The sequence below is a fragment of the Phascolarctos cinereus genome, unplaced genomic scaffold, assembly GCF_003287225.1.
Source record: "Phascolarctos cinereus isolate Bilbo 61053 unplaced genomic scaffold, phaCin_HiC Scaffold_2;HRSCAF=192, whole genome shotgun sequence".
In the NCBI taxonomy this organism is placed as follows: domain Eukaryota; kingdom Metazoa; phylum Chordata; class Mammalia; order Diprotodontia; family Phascolarctidae; genus Phascolarctos; species Phascolarctos cinereus.
The window spans coordinates 34,310,059-34,325,018 of record NW_027555625.1 but is presented as its reverse complement, the minus strand read 5'-3'; the positions used below and the strand labels follow the sequence as shown (position 1 = coordinate 34,325,018).

General features: G+C 47.3%; 1 protein-coding gene across 2 annotated transcripts in view; it reads right to left on the bottom strand.

The window, feature by feature from the left end:
- Positions 1-5,908, bottom strand: part of ATOH8 (atonal bHLH transcription factor 8) — a 46,924-nt gene extending 41,016 nt beyond the window's left edge. The window contains exon 1 of one of the 2 annotated variants that reach the window (XM_020969527.2): positions 4,336-5,908. In XM_020969527.2, coding sequence (XP_020825186.1) covers positions 4,336-5,115 — 780 coding nt within the window. In that variant the 5' untranslated portion in view covers positions 5,116-5,908. The remainder of the gene's footprint in view (positions 1-4,335) is intronic. The other variant, XM_020969528.2, reaches the window with a different exon arrangement.
- Between the last annotated feature and the right edge of the window lie 9,052 nt (positions 5,909-14,960).

Sequence of the window (14,960 nt, the reverse complement as noted above, 5' to 3'; positions counted from 1 at the left end):
AATAAATGCTAGTTGGATTGAATTGAATCCAACACTGGATTGAAGTTAATAAGATTATTACTAATAAAAACAGCTGCTATTTGTATAAGTACTTTAAGGTTTGCTCTTCTGTCGACATTTCAAACAAATGGGATTAGTTTCTCTCTCCTCTCACCCTCTCCCATCATACCCCACCTTTTCTCAACTTCAAGTTTTTGCACATACTGTTCTCTGGAATGAGCAGCTCAGTGGTAAAAATGGATAGAACACTGGGCCTGGAGTCAGGAAGACCTGAGTTCAAAATGGGCCTCCAACACTTCTAGCTGTGTGAACCTAGGAAAGTGATTTAACCTATTTGCCTCAGTTTCCTCAATTGTAAAATAGGGATAATAACAGACCTGCCTCACAGGGGTGTTGTAAGGGTCAGAAGAGATAATGTTCGTAAAGGGCTTAGGTTAGTGCAGTACCTGGCACACAGTAGGTGCTATATAAATGCTTATCCCTTTGACCTAGAATGCCTCCCCCACATTTTCGACTGCTGAAATCCTACTCGATCTTTGAGGCCCAGCTGAGCTTCCACCTCCTCTAGAAAGCCCTTCCCTGGTTCCCTACACTCCCGCCTTGCTGGGAGTGATCCCTCATTCCACTTCGCTCCCCCTCTCTTACCTACTTGCCCCATTCTGCTATGTGCTTTATTTTTGCAGGATTAGCTCTTGTAGTAAGGTTACAAGGGAGGGCAGGCAATGGGACTTGACCTGAGATCTCATTGGGATAGTGAACCCCATTTCCCAAAGCAGCTCTGTACCTTCCAGTCTTGATGAGTTGACTCAAGCAGGAGTGTCTAATTTGTGACTAGCCAGTAATACTCCCAAATTAAAATGGAATGGGGACATATTTGGCAAAGTAAATTAAAATATTGTAGGACATAGATAATGTTAATATGAGGTTTTCTAAGTCAACATGACCAAAGGGATCCTTAGGTATGTGGCTTAGTAGCCCCCATTTCTATTGGAGTTTGACCCCATTGATCTGCCACGCTAAAAGGTTATTGCCTGCCCAGGATCACACAGTTCATGCACATCAAAAGCAGAATTCAGATAGGCATCTTCCAGGTTTCCTCCCTGAGGGCAGGGACCCTGCTTTATTTATCCCTAGCACCTAGGTCACTGCACTGAACACACTAGGTTCTTTATGAGTTTTGGTTGAATTGAGTAAAAGCATTTTATACAATACTGGAAAGTACGCCTCTCTTTCTTCCTTTCAGAAGTGGGGAGCTATGGATGTAGAATACTATATACACAGTCAAATTCAGATGATTTGTTGGTTATTTTTGCTGATCCGATTTTTAAAGTCTTTGCACTGGGTGGGGTGGGACATGTTCAGAAATGAATGTGATATAAAAAAGAAAGGACATTAATAAAAATATCAAATGTTTCCAAAACAAAGGTTTCATCCAAAGCAGCAGTATAAAGTGCTGGCTAAAGTCCAGACCCATGAGGGTTCCCATCAGAGACTGGTGGGATGCTGTAGGATCCCCTCTAGCAGAGCCACAGAGAGAAAGGACATCTGCCCCATGGTGGGACAATGAAAGGGGACCTCAGCCTGTGATGATCTGACCCTGGCTCATCTTCCTCAGGAATAAAAAGCTATTTTCTAAATATGATCCCATGTATTGTTTTTTTTTTAAACTCTCCTTCTTCCCCTACTGCCCTTACCCTTAAAATGATCATTTAGCTAAAAAATATGGTCATCCCAGGACCTTTCTTCTCAAGGGGTCTATAATCCTCCAGGGAATCCCAGTAGATCACTGGGACTTGAACTGGAAGGGGGCTGAGAGATCACTAGTCCAACCCCTTTATTCTACAGACAGGGAAACTGAGGCTGAGAGGTGAAGAGGCATGCTTACTAAGGACATACAGCCATTTAGTACCAGAGTGAAAATAAGAACCCAGATTTCCTATCTCTGCTACACTATGATGTCTCTAAGGTACCTCTTTCCCCAGCCACCCAGCTTTATCTTCCCATCATGGCAGAAAGCAAAGTGTGAAAAGAGAAAGAGTCCTAGCAAAACTTTAGCAGCTAGGTAGACCAGTGGCTAGAGTGTTAAACCTACAGCCATGAAGACATGAGTTCAAGTCCTGCCTCAGACACTAGCCATGGGACCCTGGGAAAGCCAATTAATAGCTGTCTGCCTCAGTTTTCTCATCTGTAAAATGGGATTACCTCACAGAATTGTTGTGGGGATCAGAGGAGGTAGCATTTGTAAGGCACTTAGAAACTACTAAAGTGCTAAATGCTAGATGATTAATTGGCAAGGATTTTATTGATGCACAGCAAGGGAGTATTTAGGAAATACCTGTTTAAAATAGACAAAATAGCTGCCTATTTGGGGACAGGGCCACCTGGAGTCAGAGGGTGGAGTAGTAGCAGCAGCAGCAGCAGTATAGTAGCCTCAAAGTCAGAGTCACTATTAAACTGGTAATAGGGATCACTACAGAAAGGAACCCAAATGATCCAGGCACCTCAGCGGGAAATCGCTCTTGGTTCACCCTACTTCACTGGCAAAGTGAAGTTGTCTTGAGTATATTCTTCTCTGTTCTCTTCACAAATCCTGAGTATTCCAAAGAATGCTATCACTCACCATACTAAGTGGCCCAGATGTAGACAGTGGAGGCTAACATGTCTCTGGATAGGGGGGAGTCCTTTTAGAGAGACTGAGAAGATCTGTACTTTTGAAACTGGTGCCTTCTGGCTCTGGCATGGGGAGGGGGGGAGGATGGAAAAGGAAAAGAATTGCCTCCCCCAGTCCTTCACCAGTGCACTCACTCTACTCCAGAAATATCACTGTAAGCAGACAAAACCATGCACTTCTCAGGGCAGTGAAGGACAGCGTTCCCTCCTTTTCCAGATGCCCTACCTCCTAATCTCTCTGCTTTTTCCTAGCTCTTTAGACCCAGTACCAACCAACCCACACCCCCCAGGTTGGAGCTGGAGGGGGAATGGCACTACGTCCATTCAGACTCTGTGATAGGACTCTAGGCTCCCTTGCCTTTCTCTCTACTCCTCCCCCCACCTCCTCCTCCTCCAACCCAAGGGAGCGCTTTTGAAGACAGGAATTTTCAGCTGCCAGGAAAGTGAAATATGAGGTCTAAAGTCAGAAGGCACCAAACTGCCCAGTCATAGGAATCTGTCTCTCTCTCCAGCTGCAAAGCAATTCACTAGACAATGGCAGCCCTTGGCCCCAGGAGTTATGACTCATCAGCATCACCATTACCATCAACATCAACACCATTCATTCATCCATGCAACCCAAATTTATAAAGCACTTACTATGTGCCCAGAGACAGTAATAGGAGGTAGAGAACCAAAGGAAAAAAAGATCCTGTCCTCACCAAGCTTACATTCTAGTGGAGGGAAAGGGGAAAAGCATGTGCATAAGTTAAATTCAGAATAATGGTTGGGGGGACAGGAGAAAATAAAGGGGACTCAGGATAGGCCTTCTGTAGGTGTTGTTGCTCCATCAAAGCCCCGAGGGAGCTAAGAGGCAGGAATAAGGAGACATTCCAGACAAATCACCATCATCCCACCGTCAAAGTAGGCAAGCCCTTCCTCCTACTTGTGGGGGCAAAGGTCAGTTCTCATCCCAGGCCCTCTTTTTTCCAATCCCTATCTCCATCTCCAGGCAGATAACCAGATATTTCTTGCTAAGGGAAGAACAACCCCATGGATTGTGGGAAGGAGGGCCCCGAACCCCTACAGACTGGTGGGGAAGTCTAAGGGGAGAGCAAGCACAGCTTACCTCCAATCCCGGGGTGGACAGACAATAAAAACCACTTCTCCCCCACCCCAAGAAAACTCTGAGCTGTGTTTGACTGGTGGGGGGAGGAGGGAGGAAGAGAGAGAGAATTAGCTACAGGAGGCAGAGCACTGAGTCCTAGGATCTAGTTAGAAGGCATCTCAGAGGTCATCGAGTTCAAGCCTCACATTTTGCAGAGAAGGAAACTGAGGCTCAGGGAAATCGAAGGAGATAACATTTTTGATAAACTTTAAAGCGCTATATAAATGCTAGCTGTTACTAGGTAATTCGCCTAAGGACACAAACAAGCGTGGGATGCGAACTAGGTCGACAGACTCCTGATCATCATGACGCTTTCTACAGTGCCATGCTTCCTCGGGGACTAGCCTTCTCCCCACCCCAACCCCCAAACTCAGGCCCCGAAGCGAGCTCGCAGGGGAGGCAGAGGAGCAAGGTCCTCCGCCCCGCCGCCCCCAGCCCCGAGCCTCCCGCGGGGACGGGTCTACAGAGCAGGAGGTGAGCTGAGCGTGTGCGCGAGGATGTGAGCGTGCACGCCGTACCTGCTTCCTGAGCGCCTCGAAGGCGGCACTGATGGTATGCACCCGGGTCCTCTCGCGGGCGTTCGCCAGCAGCCTCCTGGTCTGCTGGATGGCTTTGATCTCCGAGGAGACGCCCGCCCCTTCGCCCAGCCGTTTCCTAGGCGAAGCGGCTGAAGAATCCGGACTGTTATTGTAAATTACGTGTGAAATTGACGAGAAGGAACTTCCCGCCGGACGCGGCGGCTGCTGCTGGGGCTGCGTGGGCTGCGGCTGGGGCGCGGGAGGTGGCGGGGGCTGCGGCGCGGGCTGGCGAGGGGGCGGCGGGCACAGCACGATCCGGGAACGCACACTCTGGTCCCCGAAAGTCTGCGGAGCCTCTCGCCCGTCCCGGCTCCCGGGAGGAGCCGCCAGGCCCGGGGGCAGCGGCGGGGGCGACTGGGGCAGACCTCGGCCAGGCCCCGGGGGGAAGCAGCGTTTCCGCATGTCCAAGACCTCGCTGCCCCGGGGGCCGCCGCCGCAGCTTCGGCTACTGCGGTCCCCCGGTAGCAGCAGCAGCTCCGGGCTCTCCTCTGGAGGAGCAGCCGCCACAGTCGCTCCCTTGGCCGAGATCAGCCGCTCGGTGCGCTCCCCTAGTCCATTGGCCGCGGGCTCCGGCACTTTCAAGTCCGCCCTGAAACTTTTGTAGCCGTTCACGCGCCTCGGCCCCTCCTGGGTCTTCCTCTTGAGCTTTTTGGGGCAGCTCACCTCCTTGATGCATAGGCTTGGCCACGGCCCCCCCTCGAGGGTCGGGAGGCTTTTCATGTTATTCTTCTGCCAGGGACAAGGTGAGGGCCGGGGGAGGGGAGACAGAGACCCTGTGCGGGGATAGGGGGACGTCTCTCCCTCACTGTCCCCCCAAATCTCTCCTCTCCCACCTTCTCTCTCTGTCTCTCTGTCTCTGTCTCTGTCTCTCTCTGTCTCTCTCTCTCTCTCTCTTCCCCCTCTTCTCTTCTCTTCCTCTTTCCCGCTCTCTTTTCCCCTGACCTGACTTTTCCCCTCCCTTCTTCTCTTTTTCCTCCCTGTCCCTTCTTTCTGTTGTCTCTGTTTCTCTGTATTTCTCTCTCTCTCTCTCTCTCTCTCTCTCTCTCTCTCTCTCTCTCTCTCTCTCTCTCTCTCTCTCTCTCTCTCTCTCTCTCTCTCTCTCTCTCTCTCTCTCTCTCTCTCTCTCTCCTTCTCTCTCTCTGCTCCCTCCCTCCCTTTCTCTCTCTAGCAGCTGCGCCGCCGGGGCTCCTCAGGAGCGATGTGAGGCTGTCTCTTCCCGGAGCGCTCACGGTGTCATCTGAAGTCGCTGCCGCATTGCCAGCATTTTTGGAGAATGCACGCTGAGATCCATCTGTGTTTGCTTAGCCTCAGTTTACACAGAAGCCCTGTTAGTAAGATCAGTCAGCAGGCCGCCTGTTAGGGGAGACTGCTCCCACAGCCAGGAGACTTTCCAGCCTCCAGCCGCCCAGATGAGCTCCTTTAAAGAAACAGGAAGCATTTTTCAAAACAGCTGTGCTGCCAATCTCCTTTGTCCACTCTCTCTCTCTCTCCTCTCTCTCTCTCTCTCTCTCTCTCTCTCTCTCTCTCTCTCTCCTCTCTCTCTCTCTCTCTCTCTCCTCTCTCTCTCTCTCTCTCTCTCCTCACATACTCCTACATACATGGCCCCCCCAAAAAAAACCATTTGATTTTTATTTGCCTTTTAAGGCTTAGAGTTTTCCATGTCCTTCTAGAACACTCATCACCTGCACATGGTTTATTGACATTTCCTCCCTTCTGTGTCTCAAGGCTACGATTTTAGAGGGAGTGGTAGGAGGGAGGGGCAACACTGCCTTGTTTTGGCTGTCAGAGACATAGCATTGCCTTTTCTGGACCAGTGAGTGAGGCAAAGACAGAAAGCTGCAGAAATCCGATGGAGAAAACAGGCCTCAGTTAGACCTGGAAGTAATCCTCGAGATCTTCTCGTTCATCTTCCTGGACTGGAGATGTGAGGTGACTTGTTCACAGTCACATGGGTCCTAGCAGTAGGTGGCAAAGCTAGAATTCAGAGCCAGGCCATCTGAGTCCAGTGCGCTTTCCCAAATGCGGGGTTACTTCATCGGAAACATGGAATTGTGGGAAAAGTGTTGGGTTTGTATCAGGGGAATCTGGCTTCAACCCCCCCCCATATGACCTTGAACAAGTCACTTAATGCCACCCCTCTGAGCCTTGGACTAATCCTCAGACAAGTGGAGATTAAGTGATGTGTTCAGTGTCTGATAGTCTAAAATATAGATGGACTAGTGATCTTTAAGATCCCTTTCAGCTCCAAATATGTGATCCCACAACTTCTCGTTCAGTCATGTCCCACTCTTCATGACCCCATTTGGCATTTGCTTGGCAAAGACATTGGAGTGGTTTGCTGTTTCCTTCTCCAGCTCATTTTACAGATGGAGAAACTGAGGCGAACAGGGTTAAATGACTTGCTCAGCGTCACACAGCTAGGAACTATCTGAGGCCAGATTTGAATTCAGGAAGACTAGTCTTCCTGACTCCATGCCCCGGGTTCTGTGCACTATGGCCCCACCTAGCTGCCCCAGTCCCTCAACCAGTGGTCTCTTAAGGCCCTTTCTGCTCTAGACTTCTGATCCAGTGACTACTTGGTTTCTAAAATCCCTTCTAGGATTAGGTCTGTGGGCTGATGACTCCCCAAAGGGACTTAAGGTAAGCCCAGCAATTTCCAGCTTCCAGTTCTGAGCTCCACTCAACTACAATACCCAACAGTTCAGCAGTATTCTAATAGTATTCAGGTAGAATGCAAAAGTAAGGATCTGGAATACCTAGGTCCTTAATGCTCGATCTCTGGGCCTCATTGATGAGAGATGATAATAACAATGTTAGAGATGGAAGGGATTTGGGAGATTATCCAGCCCAACCCCCTACCAGGCAGGAAAGCCTGATAGGAGGTGGTCTCAGAAAAAGAAAGGGGAAGTGGGCTCCGCAAGTCACCAGGCATTTATTAAGCACCTACTATGTTCCAGGCACTGTGCTAAGCCCTAGGGATACAAAAAAAGGCAAAAAGTTCTAGCTTTGATGGAGCTCACAGTCTATTAGGAAAGAACGTCCAAACAGCTCTGTACAAACAAGCTACATACAGGATAGCTGGGGGGCAGGGTGGGACAGCACAGCCTTCCCTCTGGACCACTTCCTGGAAGGAGAATTAAAAAAGGATCTTCTCCCGTCCTCCAAGAGCACATTTCCTCCTGAGTAGCCTTTCAGTTCAAATTCCCACCAAGACATTTGTGCACAGCTAGGTTCCTCCTGTCACGCCAAGAAGCCTCTCCCTCTTCACCCTACCAGAAGTGACACAGGACTCCTGCCCTTGTTCCTCAGTCCTTTTTATTGTACTCTAAATACTGGTTTTACCTCCTGGAAAGGTCTCAGCATCACAGATCTAAAGGAGGCCATTTTGTCCAAGCCCTTTGATTAATGGTTAAGGAAACTGGCACAGAGAGGTTAGGTGAGGTGTACAAGGGCAGTCAGACAAGGTCAGAGCCCGACCATTTTACAGAAGAAGGAACTGAGGCATGGAGAGGTCATTCATTCAACAAACACTTATTAAGTGCCAGATGTATGTAGATTACTTCGCTAGACTGTCTGAGACTAGCCTAGCCTTGGCTTTGCTGAGGAAGTCGAGATAAAACAAACGTTATGTAAGTCAAAGTCCCTGCCCTTTTAGAGTTTACAATCTCAGAAATAAGATACAAACGGATTACAATGAGATATAATATTACAAGAGGGGGGCAACACATAGGACCATGGGAGATCTGAGCAGTCAGTCATTTATTAAGCTCCTACTGTGTGCCAGGCACTGTGCTAAGCACTAGGGATACAAAGAATGGCCAAAAAAAAAAGTCTCTGTTCTCAAGGAGAACGTATGGGAGGTCCAAAGGTCTAGGATAAATTTCTAGAAAGAAGTGATACAGCTCCACACTCCACTTGTGCCTCCTGGGGGGAAGGGGGAGGGGTAGAAGCTCAGCCCCCTACTCCCCAATGTTGCAGTGTCTCTGCTGCTGTTCATGAAATGTGGTGCTGGGGAGAAAAAAACCTGAAGATCATCTACAACCTTTGTAAACAAAAGAGGAAAGTGAGGCTTACCAGAAGTGACAGTTAAGTAGCAGAGTCAGCATTCAAACCCAGAACCCTTATCTCCAAGATCAGGACACTTCCCATTACCCAGTGCTATTGCTGTCCGTGACTTCACCTCCCAAGCTTTCAGTAGCTCACTCCTCAGAGCTCCCCCAAGAAGGGTTCCTTTCCACTCTGAGTGCTCAGTGCTTCCTCCAGCTGGAGAAATCACCAGGGCTGGATTTCCCTCTAAGGCAGGCATTCGTTTGTCACCTGGGGTCCGTGAAATTGTTTTTATTTTAAATCGTTCAACAACTGTATTTCAATATAATTGGTTTTCTTTATAATCCTATGCATCTAGAAACATGGTTTTGAAAAGGATAGGCTTCTCCAGCCTGCCAAAGGGGTTCATGACTCACACAAGGGAAGGTTATGAGCCCCTGATCGAAATCCTTTTGCTCTGAGAAATATTCTCGCCACATGTAGTGGCCAATGCCTGTGGGGGCTCCATGCTGGCTAGGAGGCTGAGGCTGGTGAGGCTTGAGCTCAGGGTTCTGAGCAGCAGTGGGGCTCAAGCTCAGCAGTGCCCAAACTAAATCTGGCACCAATATTTGCCAGGGGTCACCAAAGGAAGGTTGAATGGATCCAGATCAGAAACTAAGAAAGTCACTGCCTCTGTGCAGCCTGGATGAGAGGGAAACCCAATCTTCTTCAAAAATGCTGAGTGAAGTGACCAGCTCACCATGATCTGTGATCACTGGGGCAGCAGGGAGCACAGATAACCGGCAGGCTGCACTTGGGCTGTTAGTTACAACCTCCTCAGCCTGCCAAGCTGGAATGAGATGTGTTAACAGATGGAATCATTTAAGAGTTCTCTTCTCAGCCTGGTGTCGTAGAATGAGCGCCAGGCTCCGAGACACAAGATGTGGGTTTCACCAGCTGTGTGACCCTGGGGCTGGTCCCCTACCTCCGCTCTCAGAGCTTCCTTCCCCTCAACTATAAAATGAGAAGGTGGGATTAGGTGACCTCTACCATCCCTCCTGGCTGGAGGTTTATGATCTGACTTTCCCACCCTGAACCATAGTGAGGTTTTCTTTTTACCTGTAAATTAGAAATGCCGCTATTTGAACTCTTTTCTTCACAGAATAGTTATATGGCCTCTATTTACCCGCAAACTTGTCTCCCCCAGCAGAAAATAAATTCTTTGAGGCCAGAGCACAGTCTGATACATAGCAGACCTTTCATAAATGTTTGTTGATTGGATTATTGGTACTCCGCATAACACCATTTCTCTCTCATTTAAGCACTACATAAATGTGAATTGTGATCGCCCCCACCCCCACCATCATCTTTGTAACTATTATTGGCTCTGGTGGCCCTCTACTGGAGGCAATGCCGCTCAGCAAGGAACTAAATCCACTCTAAGCAACAGGCTTGGATAATATACAGACTGGAGAGTGGACATTTGGGTCACCGGATTTCCAGCAGCCTTTCAACCTCCTCATTTTACATATGAGGATTAGGAAGCTCAGAGATGGCAAGTGACTTGTCCAAGGTCACTAAAGCAGCAAAGCCTTGAGTTGAATCCAGGTCTTCTTACTCTAATCCAGAGCTCTTTCCACTATACTAAGAAATGGCTTGATGTAAGTCTTACCACACCAGCAACTCAACGTTTTAGCCTGCAATGATTGGGAAGGAAAAGTTCTTACCATGGGAACATATGAGGCAGATGAAGTCCAAAGACACAGAAGTTATGTCTAAAACTGGCTTATTCAGAGATGTCTGCCTAGGGCCTCCTGCCTCTACCTTCTTTCCCAATGGGAAAAAGAGGAAAGTAGGAAAGGAAAGACCCCTTTTTAAGGGTCTCCTTTTTTAATCTCCTGATACATTTAGTACAGGGCTCTGTATTTTTAGTTATCACCTAACCAATGGGACTCAGTTTCCTCATTTGTTAAGAGAAATTAATAGTGCCTCACCAGCCCTGAAGTCAGTAGGACCTGAGTTCAAATCTGGCCTCAGACCAAACACTTGACACTTACTAGCTGTGTGACCCTGGGCAAGTCTCTTAACCCCAATTGCCTAAAAAAAAATTTTTTTTAATTAGAAATTAATAGTGCCTGCCTTGACTACCAGATTTAATTCAATTCAATAACCATTTATCAAACAATGATTATGTTCTAGGTTCTGAGGATAGAGACAAAAATAAAACAGTCCCTGTCCTCAAAAGCCTTGAAATCTATTGGGGGAGAGAGAGAGAGAAAAGACTCAGTAAATAAATTTAAAATACACACAAAACAAATTCAAAAATTTATGACTTCATCTATGTATTGAGGGTCTGTCAGGCTCATGTCAAGTATCTCTCCATAAAGGGGATCATGTATAGAACAAGTGTTATTTCCTATACACCAAAGAAATGCTCAAAGGCACAAAAGATTCATAATTCACATTGACAAACCTTAAACAGTCAGTGACAAATAACTACTGTTACATCTTCAGGGATGTTGTGCCATCAAAGTCAGAACAATAAAGTAACTTGAGAGCCAGTTGAATAAATATTACTACATTTCACCTTGACTTTGCACTGTCTCTCAAAGTCCACTGCTTCTAGTAAACCAGGTCAGGGATTAGGTTCATCCTCTTACCAAAGATCATCTTCTCCCAGAGCACTGGAGTAATTGAAAACTCTACAAACCTTTTAAATTCTCAAGGTAGCTTCTAAGTATGTGTCAGTCTTGGGTCTGAAGCTTGATCACCAAAAATGAGACAGAGACAGAGGCAGACAATGACAGACAGAGAGAGGGGGGACAGACAGACAGACAGACAGACAGAGAGGAGAGATGGAGGGAGAGAGAGAGGAGATGGAGGGGGGAGAGAGAGAAGAGATGAAGGGGGAGAGAAAGGAGAGATGGAGGGGAAGAGAGAGGAGAGATGGAGGGGGAGAGAAAGAGAGAAAGAGAGAGAGAGAGAGAGAGAGAGAGAGAGAGAGAGAGAGAGAGAGAGAGAGAGAGAGAGAGAGAGAGAGAAAGAGAGAGAATCATTCATCAAGCACTTACTATATGCCAGGCACTGTGTTAAGCTGAAGCATACAAATCTAAGCTGGCAACAATATCCCTGCTTCAAGGAGCTTACATTATAACGGGGAAAGACAACATGTAAAGAGAACTGGAAAGAGAGGGAGAGGGAAAAGAGCCCGTAAGAACAAACATAGAAGAGGTAGCTCAAAATCAAGGTTCTGGCTTGCCTTGCAGGACATGACCTTTAGTTGTCATGTGTTCAGTTCCACCTGGTAGGGAAAAGGACAGTTCCTCCTCAGGGGTGTTTTGGAAAGCCATGCTTGCTCCAACTGCTCAAATAAATGTGGGTTTGGAGTCAGAGGACCAGGATGAGAATCCCTGTTCTTCCTCTTAGGGCCTGTGTGACCATGAGCAAGTCACTTATCTGTTTGGGGGCCTTAGTTTCCTCCTCTGTAAAATGAGGGGTTGGACTAGATGATGTATAATGTGCCTTCCTTTGTTCAGCCTGTGAGTCTTCTAGCCCCAAAATGCTGTGATTCCATAGGAGGGTGCACTTCAAAAAAGTGAAATTGGTGCTACAAGGGGGTTCATGGATGGTCCCATAGCTAAAAAGAACTGCTAGCAGCTTATGCAATGGGATGGACCCTCCAAGGCCCAGAAATCGCTCTCCAATACACCTCCTTCAGTTTCTTAAATCCCTACTATCAGAACTGATCCTTTGTATTAAGAGACATTACGGTACATAGTAGGTGATTAATAAATGACTGATTGATTGATTATCTCTAGAAAATTGTGCTAGAACCTGAAGGCAGACAGGAAGGAGGAGCTATGTCTGGAGCTGGCTCTGACTGCTTGTCTGCTTAGCTGACCTCTCTCCCTGCCAGGGACAGTGCCAGAGCTAGAGCCCAGGGACTCTATTGAGGCCTTAGCAGTAGTAATAATAATTTATATTTATACAGTGCTTATGGAGAAGCAGGATGGTGTAGTGACCCCATTTGGGGTTTTATTGGCAGAGGTAAAGGAGTGGTTTACTATTTCCTTCTCTAGATCATTTTACAGATGAGGAAACTGAGGCAAGCAGAGTTAAGTGACTTGCCCAGGGTCACACAGCTAGGACATGTCTGAGGCCAGATTTGAACTCAGGAAGTTGAGTCTTCCTGACTCCAGGCCTGTGCTCTATCCACTGTGCCACCCTAGCTGCCCCATGATATAGTGAGTACTGTGCTACACTTGACATCAGGAAGACACAGGTTCAAATCTCACCTTGGAAACTTATCAGCTATATAAACCACTTAATCCCTCTTAGCTTCAATTTGCTTATCTCTAAAACTGGGATGATAATCACAAAGTTATTGTAAGCTCCAATGAGATAACAGATAAATTGCTTTGCAAGCCTTAAAGCACTTTGTAAATATCAGTTGTTATTGTAGCCGGATTAATTATTTCATTTGATCTTCCCAATAGTCTGGTTAGATATGCTGTACAAGTATTATTATACCCATTTAACAGATGAGAAAACTAAGATCCAGGGAAGTTGAATGACTTGCTTTTGGTCACAGCTATTAAGCAACAGAGCTTGGTCCAGGGGTGGGGAACTTGAGGCCTTGGACCGCATGTGGCCCTCTAGGTCCTCAAGTGTGGCCCTTTGGCTGAATCCAAACTTCACAGAACAAATCCCCTTAATAACAGGATTTGTTCAGTAAAACTTGCACTCAGTCAAAAGGACCTAGAAGGGCACAAGTTCCCCACCCCTGGCTTAGCCCAAAGCCCAGGACTTCTGGCTCCAAATCTAGGGCACTTTCTATTGTACCACACTGCCTCAGCTCATTGAGTAGTTATCAATCATTAACATCTTCCTAGAAGTCTGCTTCTCCAGCTGGTCCTTGCAAGAAGGCAGGTTGGTTTCATAGGGTCAGGGGGTGGAAAGGACAGGAGCTAGAAAGGAAGAACTCATTGGGGGTACGTGCCTTCCAGAGGCAGGGGGATGGTGTGCCCAGGAGAGAGGGAGCAGCCAGGCACCCAGACAGACCAGCTTTGCCATTTACTACAACACATGCCCTGCCAACCCAGACTAGCCGATTTAATGAAATTTGTCAGTTCCAAGAGCAATCAGCTTGACTGCATGTTTTCAATGAAATGATGAAAGGACTTCTTTTGGCCTTTGGTCACTGAGCAATCACAACCTCAGCCCAGCCACTGTTGAATCGAAGGAAAATACCTTTTTCTTCTTTTTTCTAGAACTGACAATTGGGTTAGACTGTCAAGAGAGGTGAGAATTTGGGGCATATCATGAAGTAGGTGGAAAACCATGGCTGGAGAATGTGGCAAAGAGAGATTCCCAAGCTTTCCAGTTAGCTTGGGATGCTCAAGGCCCAGGTGTGGCCTCCAGCTTGCTCTGGGCCCTACCCCATGGTAGCCTCAAGTAGCATCTCATGTTCCCAGACTTTGCTGCCCCTCTCTCCATAGCAAAATGCAATCCTCGAAGTCAACAGACAGACAATCAGTCATGAACAGAGTTATTTGCATGTTGTCTCTGCCGCTGGACTGCGAGTTCCCCGAGGCAGAGCTGATTTTTGCCTTTCTTTCTATCTCTTAGTTTTTAGCCCAGTGCTTGGCACTTAGTAAGAAGGCGATTAGTAGATATTTGTTGATTTTCTAAAGACAATGTATTCAACTCCAAGGTATCAGAATCATAGAATGTTAAAGCTGGGAAGGGATATTGGCAACATTGTAGTCCAACTCCCCTCCCGAAGTACAAATAAGGAAACCGAGATCCCAAGAAATGGTTTTTTGTTTTGTTTTTGTTTTTTTAATCTCACAGATGTTTCATAGAGGAAGTGGGACAAAAACATGAGTTCTTTGGAATCCGGCTGGTCTTTGTATTGATCAGAGTTCTTAAGTCTTTCAAAGTTGTTTGTTTTAACAGAACACAAATTTCTTGATTCCAATCATGGTGTGTTTCTCCTACATCACACAGTAAAAGAAAGCAACAATTTGTAGGATGAAGTGTGTGTAACAATAGTGATTAGGGGAACCCTTCTGATCTCCTGTTTGGGGGCATTACCAGCCATGGAGCTAAGCATGTGTACCGTGGCTCTGAGGAGAGGAGATGTTTCTAGTTGACCCTCAGGTGTCCCCATGAGTGGAGACTGTGCTAAGGATTACTAATGTCTGAGCCAGGAAGGGCTGCCCGTTCCGTTGTCCCCGGAACTTCCAACAAGGCTGGGGGGTGCCAGGGTTCACTCCCCTCCTCTCCCTGCCGGAGCAGCAATGATGATTGAGCACACACGGCAGCAAGAATACGTGCATGCGTAGGTGAGCCTGAGACCAGACTTCAAGTCCCTGGCAGCTGCCTCTTCCATTTTGTGTTTCTTTCCTCAAATCCAGGTCACCAAACTGGTATTCTAAGTAATGAGTGCTTCCAGCCCTCTGCCAGAGCCACCAGAACTGTTTGGGTTAAACTACTTTATCAGGCCAATCCAACAATGATTTCAAGGGAGCATTTTC